Source organism: Trichosurus vulpecula, chromosome 8 (genome assembly GCF_011100635.1).
Source record: "Trichosurus vulpecula isolate mTriVul1 chromosome 8, mTriVul1.pri, whole genome shotgun sequence".
Taxonomy (NCBI): domain Eukaryota; kingdom Metazoa; phylum Chordata; class Mammalia; order Diprotodontia; family Phalangeridae; genus Trichosurus; species Trichosurus vulpecula.
In genome coordinates, this window is record NC_050580.1 from 65,396,862 (window position 1) to 65,421,718 (window position 24,857).

The following is a 24,857-nucleotide window of genomic DNA, read 5'->3' on the forward strand; positions in this document are numbered from 1 at the left end:
TCAAGATTTTGGAAATGGAATTGTTCAGGGTAATGATGAAGTCTAATCCTTACGTCTAGTTGAGGTAGTAATGATGGAGGTCAAGGGGGTTGAGTCTGAAGCTGACTTAAGAGTCCAATGGGTTTTAAAAATCATTGTGAATATTGAAGTCTGAGGATATTGGTGGGTTGGGGTAAAAAAAAACTTGTGAAGCAAGAACTGAACTCACTGAGGATGGAGTTGAGGGAAGTAGAAGTTGGTAATAAATAATTTGACATTTATATATAGCACTTTAAAGTTGGCAAAGGGTGTGTATATATATACACTCATAGAGTAATACGTATGATACTGTGTGTATATGCACACATGCATATGTGTGTATGTGTACACACATATGCATGCATACATACGTGCGTGCTTGTGTGTGTGTGTGTGTGCGCGCGTGTGTAATCTCTTTTGAATAATCCTGTGAGGTTGGTGCTGTTATCCCCACCTTACTGATGAAAGATTTAAATGTTTTGCCACAGACACCAGAAACCATGCCCTGTCCTGATCAGTGACTTCCATTGGTTCACTTAGAGGCCAATTACAGCCATGCTTCACTTCAGTCCCTACTAGCCTCAACAATGGGCTTGCTGCTCACTTACGTACCTATATGCTTACCCACCTACCCCCACCCCTGGGTTCTGGAACCCACGATCAGATCAACTTTACCATTGTTCTTGGAAGGGGTGTTTCAGTCTACTTCCCTGTGAACCACTCATCACCCCCAAAGCTTTCCAGACCAAGGTTCTCCTTCTTGGCCACGGCTCTTCTGTGCAAATTGTTTTCCTCTGTTAGAAGGTAAACTGCTTGAGAGCAGGGGTTCTGTGCATAATTGTCTCCCAATAGAGGAAAAGGAACAAACTTTATTAAGGGCCTACTGTGTGCCAGGCACTGTGTTAAGCACTTTATATATAATCACACAAGGCTGGTGAGTACCTAGGTGGTACTGGCTTTTTGAAGGGAGTCTTTAAAGTGATTTTTTTTTCCTTTTAGCTACAGAGTTGGAGTAGATTTCTTTGAATGTTAAAAATGAAAAACCAGGCTGTTCCCACATGAACGAAATGGAGCAGAGAGAATTCTACCCACGTATTTATTTCTGAATAGAAATAGTGGAAGAAATGACCCAAGAGTTATCAGTGTTACCAGTTGAGCAATGAAACTGAGCACCAAGGTTGTCAAGACCCAGCATCATTCTTTGTCCCTGTGGGAAGGACTGATTGCCATGACTGTTCTTTTGGCAACAGAAGAACAAGGTACATAGGATGGCAATTCACATTTTTAGATGGTCTAATAAAAAGGACAGGTGCAGCTAGGTGGCACAGTGGATAGAATGTTGGTCCTGGAGTCAGGAAGACTCATCTTCTGGCCTCAGACACATTAGCTGTGTGACCTTGGGCAAGTCATTTAACCCTGTTTGCCTCAGTTTCCTCATCTATAAATGAGCTGGAGAAGGAAATAGCAAACCATTCCAGTATCTTTGCCAAGAAAAACCCAAATGGGGTCACAAAGAATCAGACACAACCAAAAGGTACTAAAGAAATAGGACATTAAGCTGAGTTAGGAGACAAGAGTTATACATCCTTGACTTGGTCACAATTCATTTAGTCTCTCTGAGCCTCACTTATCCCATCTCTGAAATGGATTATGTTTGCCCTACCTACTTCATAGTGGGTATTTTTGAACATAAAATTAGATGTGAAATTGCTTTGCAAAGGCTTTTATTTTTTAAAGCGGTATACAAAAGCAAAATACAAAGCCAACGAATGGAGAGTTGCTAACTTGTTATGGAATTGAAGTTTATTCATTGAACAAATTATGGAGTTGAGATGCAAAGAATTCTTGGTCATTTGCACTTAATGACAGTGACTGGGATAGGATATAGATGCGACTGGACCCCCTCCACACTTCCTTAGTGACTCCCAGTTTCTGATGCCTGCCCTTGGCCTATGACTAGCAGATACTGTTTTCAGAGCCTACAGATCCCAGAAGGCAGTTTGCCAGGAGGGTAATTCCTACAGGTGACGTTCCCATTGTGGGCCAGTGGATGGACAGAAGTGATTGCACCTGAGAGGTAAGTGTCATCTTCCTCGGGGTGTGAATCTGTTTCATGAGACCTCCCTCAAAGCCTTGTCAGTACAGTGTCCTCAGTCTCCCCCTATGGATCTAATTTTTCTCTTTCCTTGTGAGTGGGTTTATTGCTACCAAGACAGGCCACTTGTTCCTGCTGCTGGGAGCACAGAGCATGATGGGAGGATCACAGAATTACATGTTTAGAGCTGAAAGGAAACTTTAAGTGACTTAAGTTCTTTAAGTGACTTACTAAACAGATAATAAGGGCAGAGCTGGGATTTGAACCTAGGCCCTCTGATGACAAATCCAGCATTCTTTCCAGTGCATCATGATAGGGCAGACATCTTACTCCTAAGATTACTTAAATCCAGTGGAAGCTGGCAGTTCATAGGCTTCTTGTGTAGGTCTCCAGCCTTAATTGGGCCTTATGCTTTTAGGTAGGATTTTGCTTTGGAAGACCAGTCAACAATCCTGAGGAATGATTTTTTTAAAGTGCTTTGTGGGGAATAGCAGGGTTGTGGTTCAATAGGTCCTAAAGTGAGGGATAGTTGCTGGGGTGGCCACAAGCCCAGAAGTAACGGTGGAGATTGTATACCAGAGACGAATCATTTTTGGATTTTCCTAGGGTTTGGCAAAAAATGTCTTGCCTACTTGGTGAAAGTGGAGGACAGGGAGCTGGAGAACAGTGACCTGGGATTCCGTGACTTGGGTTGCCAATGTAGGCTTTGGTGCAGTTTGCAAAATTAACTCAGGAAGTGCCATAACAATGCCACATTGCCACCGCTGTGGGACAACAGTGCTTTGTATGTAGGCACTCAAATAGTCATTGAATGATTGACAATCTAAGGTGAGGAGTTCTCCCATGGCCATTCTTTCAGCACCACTTTAATGACTACTTTGTAAACTGGGCCTTCGTTGTCACTTGTTCCCTGGAATTTCTAGGGATTCAAGCCTGTTTCACAGAAGACTTTTCATGAGGGGGGCTGGTGAATGGCCCCTGACTGGTGATGGAACATGAAAGGGAACATAGATCACATTGAATGAGAAATTCCTCTAGGGTACCAGCTAGAGGGACCACTTGGATCAGAGATGAGGATAGGGTTGCACAAAGCTGGTGACTAAAAATTCCCAAAGTTGGCCTGAAAATCACAATGTTCCTGGGTATTACGACCTAGAATGTCAGTATGCTGTGCTTGGCGTCCAGGGATGTGGTTATTCTGGATTCCCCCCTCAAGTGTGGGGAAGAGATGGCAAGAAGAGTAGGTGTCTTATGTATTGCAAACAGCAACCTCCCAAGGAAGGCTGGTAATGGTGAAGTAGGAACACCAGCCCCTAGGGGAAAAAGAGACTGGAGTCCTGGGCATTGCTTTTCAGGATCTGGAGGGTGGTGATGGCCTGTTTGACCACGTTGGCATTGCTGTGGTTGCAGAGGTTCTCCAGTGTATCTTGGACTTTGGTTTCCTCCATTTGCTTTCTCAAATCACCTAATGATATTAAAAGAATGGTATATCAATAAAGTGGATTCCCAGTATCCCTTTGGGTGGTGCCGCTGAACTAAACTCTGGTCCATATCTCCTTTCTGATGGTAAATGCTGGTCAGTGCTACCCTTCCTTTGTTCCAAATTGTTTCATTATCTATCCAAGGGAATAGTCCCAAGAGAATGTTTGGACCAAGACTTGTAAACCAAAGTCTGCCTAGGTAGGGTTTTTATCTCCAAACACCCGGTTCTATTGGGCTTTTCCTCCTCACTATCTAGACTGCTTTCACTCCTACCCCATATCCTAGTTCAGCCTGGACTTTTCCTTCTTGCTCCCTCTCTGGAATAGTTCATTCTGGGTTTTTATCTCTTCCCTGCCTCATCCCATTAGGCAGAAGCTGGACCTCAACACTGAGAAACCTCTCTCTCCCAGCCCTTCAGGTGATTGCTCCTAGTAGCAAAGCTGGATGCTAGGGAGGAGGGTATGGGAAATAATTTTGACTATTGAGCAGATGTTTACAAACGTGGGGTTCCTCAGCTTTTCCAAATGGCCCAAAGAGGCATGGAGGACAGTTTAGTTGGGGTGCAGACAAAGAGCAGAAAGGAAGGTAAATGAGGAAACCTAGATTCTTTTGTCTTCAGAATTGGCAAAGGGAGAATGTAAGTATCTCTCTAATAGAGGTGTGGGCACTGCTCAGTTTCTAGTGAAAAGGTCTCTTGCAATGTAAAGACTGAACAATGAGTATCAAAACCAGAAAGGAGAGAGAAAAGAGAAGAGACAGTGGAAAGGGATAAGGGGGCAAGGTTTTTGGTTTCCATTCTGAAGGCCTTTTTCTTTTAAGCACCAGTGAGAAGAATGGGCAGAGGAATGACTCCGAGCCAGAACAGCACTTTCTATCTAGGGATGTTTGTCCTACACTCATTTCACAAGGTCAAGCGTGGCATCCTTACCAGGGCTGCCAGATAGCCGGAGTCTAGAAATCTGCCTTTTCCTCTTTGTCTAGTCATGGGAAGGGTATGGGGTTGAGCTATTTACCTGAACCCAGGAGGCTGCACAAGAGGCCCAGGGACTTGTACTTCACCTCTGGGCTTGTCATTTCATCCTCAAGGAGCTTCTGTAAATTTGGAATCAATTTGGACTCTTGAAATGCCTCTTTGATGATTTCTGCAGAGAAAGAGGTGACATGGTGAAAGTTCTCTGTGAAATACTTCTCTATTCTATGGCTGGCTGGAATTCTGGGCTCTGGGGATTTAGCAACCTCTAGAGATACTATGGGAAAGCCTGGAATGCAAAGGAAAGCTTCTCCCATTATCCCTTGCTCTCTAGACATATAATGGGTTTTCTTGCAAATAATAGAAAGCCATTTCAAGGAGATGGTTCCAGGGTAGAAACTAATGGAAGCCAGAAAACAAGAGGCCAAAGAATTGGGTGTCAGAGATTTCCATCTTAGCACCCTGGGATCACAGATCTAGAACTGGAAGAACATGAGGGCCAGCATGGCACAGTGGAATTGCATGTGATCTGGAATCAGATGATTTAGGTTCAAATCTTGGCTTTGCTACTTACTATCTCTATGACTTTGGGCAAGTCATGTAATTTCTTTCTGCCTCGGTTGTTTCATCTGTAAAAGAACATGTGGACTTAACAACCTCAGTGATCCCTTCCATTTCTAAATCTAGACACCTTGAAGTCAGCTTGTCCTGATCCCCTCATTTTACAGATAGAGCTGAAACCTGGAGCAGTGAAAAGATTTGTCCAAGGTGACCCAGGGAGCAAGTGGCACAGATCCTTTGAATCCAGACCCAGAGTGTTCTCTATTTTACCGTGCTTCCATAGTGGAGAGGGATAAAAGGAATCAGGGTCGGACCAAAGCCTAGAATGGTTTTTCAGAATCATAATTGTTAGAGATAGAAGAGGACTTAGAATTTACTGACAAAGAAACTGAGGCTCTGTGTCGGAGCCAGAACTAGAACTCAGGTCTCCTCACCCCCAGTCTTGGGGCTCCTTCCATCACACCATGGTCAGGCGTAAAACAATTATATATAGGGTGTTAAGATTCACAAAGTGCTTTACATGGGTTGAACCTTACATCAACCCTGGGAGGTAGGTGCTGCTATTCCCATTCTACAGACAAGAAGACTGAGGCTGAGAGAGTTTAAGTGACTTGCCCAGAGTCAGCCAGCTAATAAGTGTCAGAGGCAGGCTCTGAACTCATCTAGCACTATATCCACTACGTCCTTAGAAGACGGGCTGAGGACCAATTAATTGACCATGCTCTGTTTCCTTTAAGGGAAAAGATGTGAGAATGGCATCTCAGGTCTGGCTTGGGCAGGACTCTGTGTCAGGGGATGGAGGAAGGGATGCCTAATGATCCTCTGAAGTCCTTGCCTTGGGCTGTCTAATGTTGCCTTCTCTGGAGAATATCAAGTAACCTCAGGTACAAGAGGGCACAGCTATTCCTAAAGTAAGCCTAGCATAATGTTTGCCACACAGTAGGTGCTTAATAAATGCTAGTCGAATATAAAGAGACTAAGTAAACTTTGTCTATGCTTCTGAGAAAAAAATTCAAAGGGCTTTGAGAGTCTATGGACTTTCTGCTGTTTTTGCCTGGGTGGCTGAGTTAATTTCTCATCCTTTCCTGCTTTTTATTTCAAAACATCCATAATGATTGACAGGACACAGCTGGGACCTATCAACCCACATGCACATTGATGAACTACCTAAGTTAATTGCTGACGCGATGGCCAGTGCTATCAGAGCTTCATTCTGCATGATGGCGTGCTCACTGGTCGTCATGGAAACGAGGTGCTTCACTCCCTGGGCTTCCTGAATGGCCCTAACCACTTCCTGTTGGAGAAAGGAAAAGAGATATTTGCCTCAGAATGTGCTGTATCTGCAGGCTCTATGGGGGGAAGTGGGGTTGGAGCAAATGACAGAGGGAGTGGACCCAATAATTGAGAAAATACCTACTGTATATGCTGTGGACCATGTGGAATCTCAGGGTTGGAAAGGGTCCTCAGAGGGCATCTGGTTCAGGCTCCTTCCCTACATAGCATCCCTGACAGTGACCATGTAACCTATGTGGAGTCGTGGCGTTCTATTGTTGGGATAGCACTAATGCTTTGAAAGGTTCTCTTAATAGAGATCCCAAATCTGCTTACCTGTAGCATCTACCCACAAGTCCTAGTTCCTCAGATCACAGTAGTCATAGAGTCAGAATCTTAGAGACCAACAGAAGTGGGAAACCTGCGGCCTTGAGGTCACACGTGACCTTCTAGGTCCTTGGGTGTGGCCTTTTGACTGAGTCCAAGTTTTACAGAACAAATCCTTTTATTACGGGGATTGGTTCCGTGAAGTTTGGATTCAAAGGGCTGCACTTGAGAACCTAGAGGGCCACATGAGGCCTTGAGGCCACAGGTTCCCCACCCTTGGTCTAGGATGATTCTTTACTTTTTTTAAATAGATGAGAAAATGGAGATCTATCCAGGGAGGTGAAGAGGGGTGCTCAAAGTCACAGACTTTGTGAATGACTGGCAGATCCAGGACTGACTTCACCTAGATCTCTGACTTGAAATCCATTATTCTGCCTTCCCGCTTGTTTCCTCCTAGAAAGAGACTTTCAACTTCAATTTAGGGTTATGGATCTAGAGCTGGAAAGAATCTCAGAAACCATCTGATCCAAATGCCCCCAATTTACAGATGAGAAAACTGAGGCAGAGTTTGAATGACAAACCCAAGGTCACATAGTAAGTATCAGAGGCAGGATTTGAAAACTGGTCTCTGATTCCAAGTTTCACATTCTGTTCATTTTGCCGGTCTGCTAAAATATTCATGTAATTAAAAAAAAAATCCCTGCTGTGGCTGTTGTTAAATCATGTGGCTGCCACTGAACTCGTCATGATGGCAGAGACTGGTTGTCCAGCAGGCTAGGACATGGTCTCACTGATCAGTTGTGGGTGTGAGCGGAAGTGTCAGGACACCTGGTGGTGGATCCTATAGTAAGGCTAATCCTTCTTCCACCTGGCATTCTTCAGGGTCTGAAGATGGTATTCATTCTCCATACCCTGCCTGCCTAACCTAGGATCCCTTTTCTGGAATAGACATGCCAAGTTCCTTGGAGGACAGGGTCTTATCATCCTCCAGTGGGCATGTTCTAGATCAGAGGTGGGGAACCTGGTGAGGCCCACTAGGTCAAATGTCCCCTTTTGACTGAATCCAAACTTCACAGAACAAATCCCTTTAATAAAAATATTTATTCTGTAAAATTTGGACTCGGTCAAAAAGCCACAGTTTCCCCACTCCTGTTCTAGATTTCCCTTGTAAAATGTAATACCCAGAACTGGACACAATGCCCCTGATGTGGCATGGGTACTCTCTATGCTTCCATTAGCATGGCCCCAGATGTTCTGTTAGATCAGGGCTTCTTAGCTTGAGGTCCACAGAGTTTGTGTATACATATCAGGGGCTCAATGGATCAGTTCTTTAAATATTTGGATAGTTGTATTTCAATAAAACAGATTTCATTTGGAATCTTCTATATTTTATTTTATTCATTTAAAAATATTATTATTCTCCTGTTAGATGAGCTCAAGGGCAGGAATTGTCTTTTGCCTCTTTTTGTATCCCTAGTGTTTGGCATAGTTCCTAGAACACAGTAGGTGCTTAATAAATGTTTGTCGATTGAATGACTGTTATTCTGAGGAGTTCTTAGGCTTCCCCAGAGGTCCATGTCACAAAAATGGTTAAGAGTCACTGGATTAAATGATGATTAAAGAGTACTTTAAGGTTTGCAAAAGGCTTTAAGGTACACTATCATTTGCTTCTCAAAAAAACTTTGTGAAGTAGTTATGGCAAATACAATTATTCCCCTTTGACAGATGAGAAAAATGAGGTTAAAGGAGATTAAGTGACTTATCCATAGTCACACAGTAATTGTTAGGTATGGGATTTTGAAGCTCTCTTGAAGTATGGGGGCTACCCAGGGTCTATGGTAAAAACCAAACCAAAACAAAAAGCAACCTCTGAGCTCGTCTTCCAAAAGCAGAGTGATTTATATACCCAGGAGTCAAGGCACTCTGCAATGAAAGACAGTTGTGGCTTCCTGCCGATAGCATGCTTTAATTAAACATTTCCCTAGCCTCAAGTATTTCCAGGATGCTTTGCAATAATTAATTAACTATTGACTTGAGCAGACCCAGCCTGTATAACAATGATTAGTGTTTAACTTTCTTCCAAGTTGTGTCATCAATCGCCAGAAATGTCCCTGAGAGAAAAGGTTGGCATGGAATCTTTGCCACTGTTTTACAGGTGGGGAAAACTGAGGCACAAAATAGACCCCCAGTAAGGAGGTGGTAGGTATGAAAATGGAACCCATTGGGTAGAGTGGATTGAATGCTAGATTTGGAGTCAGAATGACCTGGATTTGAATCCTGCCTCTGATACTAGTTGAATGACTCTGGGCAAGTCACTTAGGTTCTCTGGGACTCAGTTTCCTTATTTGTAAAATAGGGGTCTTTGACTAGACGACCTCTAAGGTCCCTTCCAGTTCCAAAGTTACGATCCTTTGAGTCTATCTCCTCCGCCTCCTAATCCTCAGCTTTATCATTGGTTAATGAGCAAAAGTTGTGTTGTGGAAAAGGTGAGCTGGGTAAGGATATGGTATTGAAGGTATTGAAGAGGAAGGTGAGGTTTGAATAAATCTACAACTAGAAATTTTTTTACCTGAAGGAAAAATAAATTTTGGGGGGTGTGGGGAGGAGAGAGAATCAGTGTAGCCCTTGTCCCTTCAAGGGTTGGGAAAGAAAATGAACATGGAAGAAGGGCTCTCCAGCAGTAGGACCCTCAGGGTGGTAGCTGCCTCAGAAGATTTACTGGTTGGACTTTGGGGATGATGTTTACTAAGGAAGAAGGCAAAGGAGCTCTTTGGAGGAGGGGTGAACTCCCCATCCCAAGGGCTTGGGGTGAAGCCTTCTTGACCATAGTTATGTTAATTATAGCTGGGATTGTAGGGTTTCTAGAGATCTAGTCAAATCTCCTTAGTTTGCACATGAAGAAACTTGGAGGATAGGCTGAAGGAATGTGTGAGAACGTCAAAATGAGAAGACTCAGGAGGAACAAGATAGTTTGCTTTCATGTATTGGAGGGCTGCCATCAGAAGGAGGGATTATAGAGTAATGGCTCTATATCTGGAAGGAACTCTGGAGCTAGAAAGCCATCTAGAGCAACAGCCCCACTTTACAGATGAGGAAACTGAGGCCAGAGAGATTAAGTGATTTACCCAGAGTCACATAGCAAGTTTCAGAGGCAGGTTTTGAAGCCAGGTCCTATAGGACTACAAAACCAATGCCCTTTCCATGGTACCATTCTGGATTAGATTTGTTTTGTTTGGTCCAAGAGTGAAGACCTAGGAGCCATGATGGGTGGAAATTGTGAAAACATAAGTTTAAGCTTGATACAGGGGGTTGGAGGGTGGGGAGGAGGAACTTCCTAACAATTAGAGCTATCTGAAAATGGAATGGCCAGCCTTGGAGGATAGTGGGTTCTTCCTCATTGAAGGTCTTCAAGTGGAGGTTGAATGGCCATTTGTTATGTGGCTGGTAGTGGGGATTCTTTTCCCAAGTATGGTTGCTGAGATTCTTTCCAAATTTGGAATTCTGTGGACTGCTATCCCACATGTCCTCAGGGAAGTGAAGGATCCAGCCAGCATCCAACTGGAGCTTGGGCAGAAAGTCATGAAAACTAATGGAAGAATAGTTTTTGATTGGTTTCCTGACCCCACTTCCCAATTCTGCCATTTTTCTGGTTACCTCTCACCTGGGACTTGCTGTGCCTCAGCAGTGAAGCTAGTAGGCGGTTGGCTTCCCCTTGGACACCTGCATGCTCCTTGGCCTCACACCACTGCACTAGCCGGTTCAGCAGAGCTGGGTCCTGCCCAAGGGTTTCAGCAGCTTTCACTGGCAAAGCAAAGACTATAAATTATAGGTGATTCAGGGCACCAAGGATGAACCTGCCAAAAGCCACCCCTGGGGATATATCCCAGGTGTTTCCACACTCCAGACTACTGGTATCCTCAAGCTTGGCAGGCAGTTTCTGCTCATGCTGTATTTCCCTGGGCCCAAAAGAGAGTCAGGAGTTGAAGCCAAAGCTGTATGTTCCCATACATGCTTCTGTTATTAAATAGAGGCCAAAGAACTTGCCTTTTCCTCATTCTGCCCATCTTTCTCCCCTACTTCCCTCTCACTTCCCTCACTCAAACCCACTGCTCATCTGCCAGACTAATGAATTTACACTAGATAATACAATTAACTAATTTAACAGGAACTTGTAACGAGACACATGTTCAGGGAAAATGTTAACGTTCCCCTGCCAAACTAATTAAGGTCAATGGCTGCTTTGAGTAAGTAAAACATGAGGCAATTAAAAGTGGGGAGACTGTTTCTTGCTGGGGTTGGAGGAGTCCAACTTTGAGATAGATTTGGGTGGCATTTGGTGAGGTTCTCTCCTAAGAAGTGGTTGGTTTTGATATTGGCTGGGAATGTTCCAATTGGCCATTTGGGGGTGTACTTAAGGCAAGGTATTATGCCTTCAGTTTATAATTCCCCTAAGGGGTTGGCTCTCCTTAAGTACTGAAGGTATACTTAATCTCTTGCTGTAGCTATATTAACACCATGAGCCTCTTAGGCTGAGTGACCGTTGTAATGCATCTGGAGACCTGTGCTTCATTAATACTTTCATATCCCCATAAACCTTAACAAAAGAAGCCCTGCAGTGGCCTTCTGGATGTACAAGTTCCCAGAAAGGATAACCAACCCAGGCTTGGATACTTGACCCATTGGTTTTGTTATCCTTTTTGATGAGTCTTTTGGAATGGAGGGGAGCCGAGGCCACACTCCCCTTCCCTCCTTGTACTAGATCAGGAGCCAGTGGCATTCAGCTGCTCTCTACCTTGGCCATCCATCAACATTCGAAGTGTGCCCAGGAGTTTAAACTGTACTGGAGGCATCTCGGACCTCAGTAGCATCTGGATACGCTTGGCCACACCTTCTTCCAGCATTTGTACTTTGTTGATCACTGAAAAAGAGAATGGAAGGGAGATTGCAACACTTCCTTACTGCTTCTCTGTTTCCTTCAGATCTCTCTAAACTGGACTTTCTGATTCCTGTAGTTATTGGAAGTTCACTTTGGCTTGCAGGGCATCAGGCTATAACATCTAGGTTGGGCCCCACCTGGGCACAGCTATGGAGGGGAAGGGTAGTGCTTAGTCTAAGAAACCTTTATTAAATTTCTAGTATGTGCCAAGCCAACTGGGTGGCTCAGTGGATAGAGACTGGGCTTGGAGACAGGAACACCTGATCCTGGGCAAGTCACTTAACCTCTGTTTGCCTTCATCCATCGGAGAAGGAAATGGCAAATTACTCCAATACCCTTGCCAAGAAAACCCCATATGGGGCCACAAAGAGTCAGACATGACTAAAAAATGATGAAACAACAGCAGTGTGCTAGGCATATCTTGGCATAGTGGGAGGAAGCTGAGCTCAAGGTCAGAAAGACCTGGATTTCAAGTCCCAAATAAGACACGTACTGACTGTGATTCTGGGCAACTTAATTCTCAGTGCCCTAGGCAACAAACAATCTGAGATTATAAGGAGCTCTCTTCACTGATAGAATCACAAGTTTAAAAAAAAAACAAAACCAAAAAGGTGCTAGGCTAGGCACTGGACTAGAACAAAGAAAGAAAATAAATCGGTCCCTGCCCCTAAGGAATTTATGTTCTATAGGAGGAAAACAACATATGCACAGATACACCGCCCCCCCCCACATTTATATATGTATATATATATATATATACATATATATATATATACACACACATACACACAGATGTATAAATATAATAAATATACCTGGTTTTTGTTGTTCAGTCGTTTCAGTCGTGTCTGACTCTTTGTAACCGTATTTGGAATTTTCTTGGCAAAGATAGTTGAGTGGTTTGCCATTTCCTTCTCTATCTCATTTTACAGTGAGGAAACTGAAGCAAACAAAGTTATTTGCCCGGGGTCATACAGCTAGGAAGTGTCTGAGGCTGAATTTGAACTTGGGTCTCTTTGATTCTAAGTTTGGCGCTCTATCCACTGCACCACCTAGTGGGCCTACATACACATAGACACACATATAAAAGCATTTTGGGATTAAGAGAGTGCCAAAAGCTAGAAGGATCTAGAAAGGTCTCTTATAGTAGGAGGGTAGTACTTGAGCCTTAGAAAGAAGTAGGGTTTCCAAGAAACTATAGCAAGGAGGGAAAGCATCCTGGGCATGGAGGATAACTTGCAAAGTGCTTTACATATATTAACTTGTTTGATCTTCATAACAACCTTTTGAGGTCGATACTATCATTATCGGCCCCATTTTACAGATGAGGAAACTGAGGCACGCAGTAGTCTTGCCACATGACTAGTAAGTATTTGAGGATTTGAACTCGGGTCTTCCTGACCTCAAATCCCTCACCCTAACTATTGTGTCACCCAGATGCAGAGACACTCATAGAATGTTTGGGATCAAAAGGAAACAAACATTTCATCTCCCTCATTTGACAGATGAAGAAGCTGAGACAGCAGAGAGGTGTACAGAGTTGGCCAAGGTCACACAGAATGTCGGTGGCAGGGATGGAGAGCTGTGGAAGTGTTCCCTGTTCCTGTGCATGTGTGTGCCCTCTCAACATCATGAATTCTCTGAGCAAAGGGCCTGTCTTCCAGCTCTCCCCAGGCCCCTAATGCTCAGTATAGAGTGAAGCACACACAGTGAATGAGGCTGCCTGGCTGCCTCTGGGGAGGGAGCTCTTTCTGGTCCCATTTTTAGAGCCCCCATTGTCCAGGGCCCAGGTGTTTCCTGCCCGGCTGCCCCGGTTTTGTCTTAGCCCTTGTTCTTTTCCTGGGGAATCAACATTAAATAGAATTTCTCTCCTAGGGCTCCTAAGATCCCGGGGCTCACGGAGAAGAGGAGACCAACTGCTAATGATCTTGTTTGCTATATTCTTTGGTCCTTGGGGACCACAGCTGGAACCTGGTTCCCTCCATTGTAGCCCAGCATCCCTAGGTGGCTGCCCTGGAACTGCTCGCTGGCTTTTTGATCAATTAAAAGCACAGCCTCCAAATGTATCTAATTGATTTAATTTTATTCTCAGCTCAACTCTCTTTCTGTGTGGAGCTTTTATCTCTTCCCCTTTCAAAGTGGGGTGGGGGTGTGGGGAAGGCAGGGCAAATTCAAAGCCTAGGGCTGAATCCAGGGCTCAGCAGGGGCCCTCCTGATGATACTTTGCCTGCTTTTGATGTTTGTTGTTGAGGTGAAGCCCAAAAAGGCACCCCGGTCTTGGGTGTGGGGTGGGGTGATATAGCTTTCCTCCCCTCCTTCCCTCCCTCCCTGATCTTCTAAGGAACTCACAGCTGTTGTGCTGGTCAGCCTCTTTTTTGAAATTTCCATGTCCTGTAATTAGGTGTTTTTTTTTTTTTTCTGGTCATCTTGTGGAAATGGAGAGATTTCTGTTTTCCTCCCTTCCTTTTCCTCTGCCCTTCTTTCTGCGTCCTGCCTGTGGGGGTGGCGGGGAGGGATGTAAACACAGAAACCTTTCTCTCCTTGCAGTGTACTCAGCTGTTTTCTGAACCCAGGATCCTCTCTGCCTACCCATGGCCCTCTAGAGGCTTGTGTGTGGCCATTTGCCAGGTACTCATTCAGAGCATCTGCCCAACATTGCTATTGCCAGTCATTCTCCCCATCCCCACCTCCTACACTCACTCTTTCTGGCCCATCATGCACATCACTGCCATTTTATTTTCCCCTATGCACACCTGAACATGTCTCTCCATGGCTCCAAAGCCTTCAAAGGCTTCCTGCTGCCTACTGAATGAAGTTCAAACTCCTGACATTCAGGATACTCAATGCCTTCTGCCAAGTGGTACCTCTCATGTACTCTATGCTTGAGTATTTGCTTCCCTGGGCACACTCCTGACATTTCCTGACCTCCTTGCCTTTGCTCATGCTGTTTACTCTGCCTCCACCCTCCTGTCAGCCTCTTGAAATCCTAAGTTTCTTCAAAGGCCCAGTTGCTGCTTCCTCTGGGAAATCTTCCCTTATCTACCCATTCCTGCTTCAGAATTTGCATAGCATTACTGTGTAGACTCCTTTTGAATTATAGCTACATAAGTAAGGCATATACCCCTTTTAGATTGTAAGCTCCTTGAAGGCAAGGACAGTGTCTTCCCTAAAATTTGTATCTCCTCCAGTGGCTAGCCCAGAGCCCCTTAACATAGTGTTGGTTGAAATTGGAGAGCTTTCACTGGTAGAAGAGAGATGGATAAGAGCTCAGAACCTTTGTTGTATCACTCAGGGCAAGGGACTCCTCTCCACCCGCAGCCAACAGAGGCATGAAGCTCTGGACCACTAGGAGCCAGGAAGCCTGGGTTCTAAGTGCTGGCCTGCTCCGTATTGGGGAAGGCGCTTAATCTCTTTGGAGACAGGCTTGCTCTTTCTTATCTCAATCACAGCTGTCCAAACCAGCCCACAGGCTGGCAGTGAGGACCTCAAGAGACAGTGGATGGGGAATCACTCTGGAAACATCTAAAGAACTTTATGCAAAAATGAGATGACTACTGCTTTTGTGTAGCCTCTTAATGTGGAAGGATAGTTCCAGGACTCTGTCAGATAGCATGATATTTGTAAAGTACTTAGCCTGGTATGTAGTGGGCACTTAATTAATCCTTGTTCCTTGCCCTCCCCCACTCTCCCTCTATCACCTTGGGGTGGGGTGGGGAGCTTGGCTTACAGGTTAGACTAGAGCTCTGGGCTGGGAGTGCAGAGGAGCTCCATCCTAACACTGCCTTAGATACTTATTTGCTTTGAGATCTTGGGTAAGTCACCCAGACTCTCAGTCTTAGTTTTCTAATCTCCTAAAATGGAGATGCTAATATTTGCCCTACCTACGTCAGAGGAATATTAGGAGGAAAGCGCTATGCAAATCTTAAATGACTATATTAACAGTATAGGGTATGTAATTGAGGCATTTGAAGTATGTAACTACAGTTATCCCTTCCCCATTGTGCCTTTCCCCATCGAGGTTTTGGTATACTGTGGGTTGGAACAAGAAATTAAATGGGAATTTTGGGAGAGTTTTGCGGAAGCAGCAGATGACACTCAAAGGCCAGCAGACGACACAGAGCCTAAGGCCAAATACTTAACCCAAATTCCACAATAAGGTTCTGTGTCAGATACCCCATGAAAGAAAAAGAAAAAAGAATTCAGACTTTTTTTTTCTGGTACGAAGGAAGGGCCAGAAAATTTTACACAGATTTTCCAGATTGTGGGGGTGCCATGCCCCTAACCCTAATGACGTGGAAGGGTTAACTGTAAATGAATAACCACAGATGCATTCAAAGAGCTGAAGAGTATTTAGAGCATAAACCCTTCAGTTAATGGGGAAACTGAGGCAAGAGGCTCAAGGAAACTTTAAAAGAGGGAGGTTTGAGTGCGGAATCTGGCCAAGATTGGGATATCTTCCATTTTACCTATGTCCTTGCTAATATATAGTGTCTGGAACTGAACACCATACTTTAGTTGTGGGAGACTCCAGCAAGAAAGGCACCCACCTCCTGGTTCCTAGAGGCTGTGCCTACCCTCAGGCAGCCCAAGATTACATTAGCTTTCTGAGCTTTCACGTTATGCTCTCATGTCTCCTCATTGGGAGTTGGGGGTGGCTAGTTTCTCTGCCTAAACATTAGGCTGGCCCAGGAGCAGGTGGTATAATAAGACTGGGATCCTCACCCTCAGCATTCACTTTGGAAGTCAAGAGATCTGTTGTTTTGCATGAAGGAGGAAGAACGGTTACAGATTCTGGAATCAGCGAATCTGAGTTCAAATCTTTTCTCTAACATTCCCAGTGTGACCTAGGACAAGGTGCTTTGTCTCCTTGGGTGTCAGTGGCCAACTGTAAAATGGGGATAGATAGTCCCCAAGATGTCTGCAGGTTTAAATCTATGATCTTAGATCAGGCAATTGCCTCCATGCGGCTTGGCCTCCTTGCCATCATCTCCCCAAAGACCACATACTCTTTGAAGCCAGAAAAAAGATGTGATTTTTACCACTTTGCTGATATCTCCCTATCACCCCCCACTTTTGCCAAAGCACTTAATGGGTGGGATATGAAGTACACCCTGGTGAAAGAAGGAGGACAAACAGAGGGAGTAAGGGAGACAAAGAAGCGAAGGCAAGAGATGCTATGAAGCCTCAAAATTCTTCCATTAGAGATTCATTCCTTTGGGTTAAATATAAGTACTCCTGGAGAGAGTAATATACTAAAATTTTATCAATTTTTAGCTCTGAAGTGTTACAGGGCTGAAATAAACTCTGATAATGATGATGGTGGTGGTGGTGATGATGATGATGATGATGGTGATGTTACAACACCTTCATGTGGATAGAACTCAGGACTTAAGAGCTAGAAAGACCTACACTGAAGTCCTGGCTCAGATACCAATTAGTCGTGTGACCCTAGACAATTCGATTCACCTCTCCTAGCCTCAGTTTCCTCATCTGTAAAATGGGGGTCATAACAGCATCTCCTTCACAGAATTGTTGTAAGGATCCAACAAGAAGAACATTTGTGAAGTGATTTGCAGACCTATATAAATGCTAGATGTTAATATCTCATTTGATTCTCATAACATCCCTAGAAAGGAGGTGATGTATAGAGATTTTATTCTGATTTGCAGTCTTAACTCCCAGTCTACTGGTCTTTGACTGTTCCATGTGGTGTAGGTGTATGTCTGAGTTTTATCTCTAATGGCCTGAGTATATGAAAGCACCGAGGGATGGGGAAGGGTCCCTACCAGGGATGGCGAGGTTACGCAGGGCACTGAGGGCTGCATGCTGCACCGTCACATCACCATTGTCCACGTGCTTCTCCAGGACATCCAGGAGCTCGTGTACCACACCCAGTTGTACCATTTTTACACAGTTGCTGTCTGCAAGAGGAGAGGAGATAATATGAGTCAGTCAGTCAATAAACATTTATTAAGGATTATTAAGAATGTGCCAGGTACTTTGCTAAGGGCTCGGGATGCAAAAAGAGGCAAAAGACAGTGCCTGTCCTCAAGGAATTCACAATCTAATGAGGGAGACAATAAGCAAACAAATATGTCATAACAAATGTTATATGTTATGCATGTTAAATACATTTTAACAAATATGTTATATACAAGCTACATACAGGATAAGTAGGAAATGATTAAGAGAGGGGAGGCACCAGAATTAAGAGGGGTTGGGAAATGTTCCCTTGTAGAAGATGATGATTTACCTCCATTTCTTCCTCCCTGTCAGACACAACAGACACAACAAATATTTATTAGCTTCTCCCTTTTCCTGGACGTAGCATGCAGTGCTAAGTGCTGGGAGAAGTATAAAAAACGGATAAGACATCGCTACCCTCATGAAGCTTATAGTTTAGTAAGGGGATATTGTCAGAGTTCCGTGACAAGGAACCAAAGTCCTTTTACCTTGGACACACTCCATTCTCATCACAGGGATGCCAGGATTGTCTTCAGGGAGCATAATTCCTGGCTGTTTTCTTACCTCAATTACCATGCTACAACTACATCCTCATCTCCTATCCTTCTCCCCGTCCCTCTGCTTACATTGGGCCCCAGTTTCTTCATCTGTATAATGGGAAGATTGAGTCAGACTTCTAAGGCCTCTCTCAGCTCTGTCATTTTTTACTCCTTACTCTGGGACAGGTACCAAATTATTCTTAACGTGCAGGCCTGCCACATCACTTTTCTGCCCAAGAGCCATCACTGGCTAACTCTTGCCTCTAGGATTAAATATGAGCTTCTCTGTTTGGCATTTGGTGCAGTGTGTAGCTCTGGGCCCCAGAAACTTACTAACTGTGTGACCCTGGGCAAGTTTCTTAACCTCTGTCCGCCTCAATTGCCTTTAAATAGGGTCTCCCCCATGCCTGGGATTCTTTTCCTTCTCCCCTCTGCCTCTTGCAAACCCCAGTGTACTCCAAGGCTCAATTCAAGGGCCATTTCCTTCAAGAGGTCATTGGTACTCTGCCCCAATCACTATTTACTTTTAAAAATATATCTTATGTATACTAACCTATGAACATATATTCTTCTAATAGAATGTATGTTCCAGGAGAGCAAGGGTTGTCTCATTTTTGTATCTGTATTCCTAGTAACCAGCACAGTTTCAGACACTTAGTAGGCCCTCAATAAATGTTTATGAGCTTCTGATCTCTTTTCCTTGGAGCCCACAGGTCAGGAGTCTTTGGGCAGCCTTACCATTCCTGGCAAAGTTGGCAACAGCCAGGGCACCTGTCAGTTGCAACTGGATATTCGGGGACATAAGCCAGCTGCTGATCATCTGGTAGACGAGGCCGGTTCCATTAGCAAACAGTTTCTGCATAGACTCATCTGCAAAGGGTAGAGATGACAGAGAAAAGGAGATGTGGGAACTGCAGCCAGCAGTGTCTGTTCACAGGCTGGAAGGTCCCAGAGTTGAGTAAGGGCCTGGTTCTCATGGTCTCAATTCCCAGACTGAGAGGGGGGTGGCAAGGAGAGGAGGCACGGGGTTTATTTCAAGGGTTAGGCCTTTTCTCTCTTGACCATCACTGTACCTATAAACTGCTTACCAGTATTTCAACTTCCTTATCTATTTGCATCCTTTAAAAAAATCCACCCTTTCATTTATATTAAATGATATATTATAAACTTACTATTGAATATTAAAACAATTGATTAATAACTATGTCTATGTAAATTGTTGATAATTTCAATGAATAAAATATCTCAATATTTTTTCAAATATTGCCTCTATCCAGCAGGATTCTTAGTTTGTCTACTGCTTCTCACTGACTTTTTTCTTCTTTTAGAATTTAATTTAATTTTCAGTTCCATATTTTCTTCCTCACCTTTCTCTCTCCCTCAACACATTGAGAAGGCAAGCAGAACAAAGCTCATTACAATATATATATAGTCATACAAAACAAATTCCCATTGCTTTCTCTCATTTAACAACCCAGAGAAAGGTTATCAATACTACATTGTGGACCCAACAAAGTATATTAATTCTCCATCAAGGATTGCTTTACCTTAGATAAGGTAAAACTCTGTTACATGCCTAGAGGTCTGTGTGTTTGGGAAACATTAATCTGACGGAAAGAACTGTGACCAGGGAGCCAGGAGATATGGGAATTGGTTCTACTTCTGCCCTAAACTTACCAATACCTGGGTGGATTATATTACCTCTCCTAGGTCTCCATTTTTGCATCTGTTAAATGTGCATAATAATATTTGCTCTCCTCTCACAGATGTGTTGAGAAGACCAAAGAGATCATGGATGCTTTCTGGAGTAGAAAGCACCATACAATCACGAGATGAATTTATTACTGTTATTAAGATAACTGAGACCCTGGAAGGTGTGACAATTGAAAATTTCTGAGAAACAGAGTTTCTGGATAAATTGATCAATTTTATTAACTACATCTAGAAAGCAGTCAACAAAACAGGCTCATTGTTCCCCTCAGCGAACAGAGACTCAGCCTGTCGAACCTTTGATATTTATAAAGTCTTTTGAAAAGGGAGTGAACCTAAGGATGGAAATCAACTCTGACTGGTTAGTGAGTAATGAGAGGATGAATATTATAATGAGGGTAGGCTTATTCCAATGAGTGTCTTGGGGTACATAACACTGAGCACCCAGTCAAAGCGACTTAATATTCATTATCACCCATATGACGAAAAGGAGAACCCACATTTTCCCAGATCTGTCTGAGTAGATACAATGAGCAGGAATCCACCCATTCACCTAAACTTAGAATTTCTTTACATTCTTTGATTAGATCTTATTTAACCTTCCTGGCTGGGTAAGTCTTGCCCAAGATTTCCCACAACAGTTGATTTCTGGATGAGGAAGCAGAAAACCCTTTAGTCTTAATTCAATAATTGGTTATAAATATAGAAAGAAACAATCATTTTTCTCAAAGGCAGTAAAGAAAGCGCATATGTGGAAAAACCATTGTGTTGAGATGTGAGACAGTGAATCTTATGTAGCTAAGAAATTAGCATTCTTCCTCCCAGAACAAAGGGAATTGGAATGAAAGCCTCCTAATGGAGGCCATGGACCAGGGATATTACAGAGTCAGAATGTCAGTGCTGAAGGGGTTCTTGGGATCATTTAGTCTACCCCTGTCCAATCTCCCCATTTTACAGTTGAGGAAACCTAAACTCAGAGACACAAAGTGACTTGCCCAAGGTCACATAGTAAATCAGTGGATGAAGTCAGGACTAGAATCTAGGTCTCTTGATCATCATGGCTCCTTCCATCACATTACTTTTTAAAAATAGCATTTGATTTTTTCCAATTACGTGTAAAGACAATTTTTAAAATCCATTTTTTAAAATAAAATTCCGAGTTCCAAATTTTCTCCCTCCCTCCACTCACCCCTCCCTAAGACAGTAAGCAATCTGATATAGGTTATACACGTGCACTCATGTAAAACCTATTTCCATATTAGTCAGGTTGCATCACACTACTTTTTGTGCACTTTCCTTGGAAGTCTCATTCTTTGCTTTAGTAGGTAGATAATAACTAAATGGTTTAGCAAGGTAAATGGAGGAAGGTTTTTTGCCATGGGGCTGTAGAGACAAGCTCCTAAGTGTTTTATCGTTTGCTGTTGTTGCTTCTCTGTCTGTTCCAAGGCCAGTGTTGACCTTATCCAGGCCTCATCCAACTGAGTAGGTTCCTCATCCTAGAACAGTCTTGTGGAAGGTAACAACTAAGGATAATGAACAATTTTTCTCCTCCCCATAGCACTGGGTTCGAATAAAGCAAATCCTGAAGCATTCCTAGGGCAATATTTATCAGACTCATTTTCATTTTCCTCTGGCTCGGGGAAGATAGGGCTCGAGGAGGTGTTGGAGCTATCCAAGGTTCCCTTTGGCAAAACTATGAAATCATGGAAGTTTTTGTTCACTCCTCCTCCTTTGCCTTTCATAGAATTCTCCCAGACCCCAGTCTCTCCTTTTAGGGAAGTAAGGGATTTAATAAATTTGTTCACAATGAAATATAAGGACTTAAAAGGAGGGAAGGAGCCTGGAGAAGGGCATGGACCATGGAGATTGAAAATATTGAATTCAAAGGAATAAATCTCATGCTCCACCCTGAGTATGAAGACTATGGGAGGGGGAAAGGGAGGGAGTGTCTTTCAGAGGCTGTCCCTGCCTAAAGCAGCTAGCTTGGGTCAAACCTGAGAAGAACCTGGCAGTGGGAAACTTATGTGCTCTATTGCGTCTGAATGCGTATAGGGGCAGAAATAATCTGCAGATCCCCAAGAGTGGAATCTGACCCAGAAAAAGAGCAGAGTTTACAAAGTGACATGTGTGCCATCAGCAGATGGCTTCTCCCAACTCCCTGGCTGGGGGTGGGGAGAGTGTGGCATGGAACCCTGGGCTCCTATGCCTTCTGTAAGCCTGCACCTCGCCCCGTCCCTTTTACCTCCCAGGAGTAGAGAGATGACAAGGTCTGAGATGGTCTTCAGGATTCCTGTAGCCTCAACCTCTGGGCTGTCCTGGACCCTCTGCAGGATCTCCACGAGGGCACTCTGAACATCTGCTTCCACCAGCTGTACTTTTAGGGAATCTGCAGAGGTCATACAAGGTTTTATTTGGGGGGGAGAGGACGGGAGAGAGTAGAGGGTAGAGGAAAGAGATATAATTGGGAGGATTCAAGCCTCCAGGGGACTTCTTGGCTGGGTAGCAGATAATGGAGATAATTGGGAACAAAGCCAGTGGAGTACCGGAGGATTGTTTGGAGAGATTCTGTGAACTCCTGTCTTGGGGTGAATCCTCATTCTTCCAAGTCCAGCCTCACTTCTTTCTTTCCTCATAGAAGTACTGCCTTAAAATCTAGTATGCTTATATAACTTGACTCAGGGGTGGGAAACCTGTGATTTCGAGTCCACGTGTGGCCCTCTAGGTCCTCAAGTGTGGCCCTTTGACTGAATCCAAATTAGAACTTAAGAAAATTTTTTTTGGATAACTGTATTTCAATATATTTGGTTTTCTTTTTAATCCTATGTATTTTATTCATTTAAAATATTATTCTGGGAAGGGGCCCCTAGGTTTTCCTAGTCTGCTAATTAGGTCCATGACCCCAAGACAGGTTAAGGAGCCCTCCTCTAAGATAATACAAAGTTCAACATGAAAGAAATAAGAACATATAAGTTGTGGGCTAAGCTTAGGCAATTGCTTGAACAGAGCATTTTTTGGCATCTTATACATATAATAGTATCTTAATCTTTCATCAGTACTCGTCTCTCATGGATGTTTCCCAATGACCTTGGAAACATTTACATTCCCGGTCTCCATAGCCCTTCTGCAATAGAGGCAGCCATGGCCATGCATGGATACTCTGGGCCTCACCATTCTCTGCCAGCAGCTGTAGGATCTCAGTGATGATCTCCAGTCTCTCCTGGTTTTCAGCCCTCCTTAGTTGCCTCACCAGCTCCTCTGCAGCATTGGTCTTGCTGAGGGCCTCCTTAGCTGTCTCTGGAGAGAGAAAATTGAGAGGTCCTGTAACTAGTGGGCACATTTTCAAGGAACCATGGATGTGAAACACATCCTGATAATGCTACAACATCAGAAGATCAGAAATGGTCTCCTGAGTCAGCTCCATGATTCTTCCAGCCCACAAGTCTATTTCTGAAGAGCACCCTATGATATATTCCAGAGAGCTAACTAGGATTAGGCAACATGCAAAGAAGCTTAGAGCATAATACAGGGCTGAGTAGCCAATGACACATAGAATTTATCTTATTTTGTTTATGTCTTTTGTTTTGATGTAACGTTTATTTCCAGATTATCTCTCCTTTTCCCACACCAGAGAGCCAGACTAACAAAGGACACTTCAAATATTATGTTTTATAAATTCACAAGAGAGGCACTTGGCCTGATAGTAGAGAACTGGCCTTGAAGATTTGGGTTCTAATCCTGCCTCTGACACACTCTGGCTGTGTAACTGTAGAAAAGTCACTTAACCTCTCAATGGTCTAGGAAGATCTATAACAACAAAAATAAGTAGCATTAACATAGGTTTGCAAAGTGCTTTAGAAACATTACCTCGGTTTATCCTTACAACAACCCAGGGAGTTTTGTGCTATTATTATTGTCTTCATTTTATAGATGAGGAAACAGAGGCAGAGATTACAGTTATCCCTTCTACATGTGGGGGTTAGGGGCGTGATGCCCCCACAATCTGGAAAAGCCATGTAAAATTTTTTGGCCCTTACTTCATATCAGAGAAGTCCAAATTATTGCGGTGTTAAAAGATAAAATATATTGATACTATACAATACTATGCATATATTTTATACATTTCAGTGTTTCTAAACCTTTTCTGTGTCATTTGCTGGCCTTCATGTGTCATCTGTGACTTCTGCAAAACTCCCCCAAAATTCCCATTTAATTTCTTATGCCATCCCTCCATATATCAAAACTGTGATGGGGAAAGTAATGATGTAGAAGGGATAACTGTAAATGGCTTGCCCAAGGTCACATAGCCAGCAAAGGTCTGAAGCTGGATTTGAACTTGTCTTCCCGACTCCATATCCAATACCCTATCCATGGCTCTTATCTCTAAGACTATAGAGTATGGTTTCAAAGTATAGATTTTAAGACTACAAGTTGCAGAGAAGGTGCAAACCTACATTGATAAAGTGAGTTTTTCTACTTGGAAATTCCCTACATCATGAAATCACAGGTACATTCCCCATTTCCTATAATGCAAAAAAATTTAATGCCCACATATTCCAGATACTTGTTTCATGATAAATTAACTAGCATGCAACACAAAGGAAATTAGGTTCCACCAGTAGTGAATATCATAGAGGGTGAAGAATTTTTATATCTATTTGTTGCTTTGCCAGTGACTGCCCAAGAAATAAGGGAGCTTTGTAGCCTCCCTGGGCAGCCATTCCATTCCATTTCAGGCCCTTTCATGTTCAAAATCTGATACTCCTTTGTATGATCACAATCTGTTGTCATTCCACTCTCTTTAATCTTGCAACTCCTGACCCTGCTCTTTGTTCTCACCATGACTTTATCCTCAACCTCTCAGTTGTCTCCCAGGCCATTACTCCCTACAATGGCTACATTGCAGCCTTATCCCTGTCTTGACTCCTTGAAGCAATTCAACTCTTCACTGTCTTCTCTCAAGTATCTTGAAGCCCCCTTAGCCTA

The 24,857-nt window shown here is 43.5% G+C and overlaps 1 protein-coding gene across 1 annotated transcript in view; it reads right to left on the reverse strand.

Moving 5' to 3' along the window:
• Positions 1-3,426: 3,426 nt before the first annotated feature.
• LOC118829538 (rap1 GTPase-GDP dissociation stimulator 1-like) overlaps positions 3,427-24,857 on the reverse strand; it is a 47,759-nt gene continuing 26,328 nt past the window's right edge. Inside the window, exons 6-14 of the mRNA XM_036736520.1 lie at positions 23,043-23,168; positions 22,117-22,260; positions 18,903-19,034; positions 17,448-17,582; positions 11,518-11,643; positions 10,387-10,526; positions 6,294-6,420; positions 4,609-4,737; positions 3,427-3,578 (exon numbers count right to left, since the gene is read on the reverse strand). Of these exons, the coding sequence (XP_036592415.1) occupies positions 3,427-3,578; positions 4,609-4,737; positions 6,294-6,420; positions 10,387-10,526; positions 11,518-11,643; positions 17,448-17,582; positions 18,903-19,034; positions 22,117-22,260; positions 23,043-23,168 (1,211 nt within the window). The remainder of the gene's footprint in view (positions 3,579-4,608; positions 4,738-6,293; positions 6,421-10,386; positions 10,527-11,517; positions 11,644-17,447; positions 17,583-18,902; positions 19,035-22,116; positions 22,261-23,042; positions 23,169-24,857) is intronic.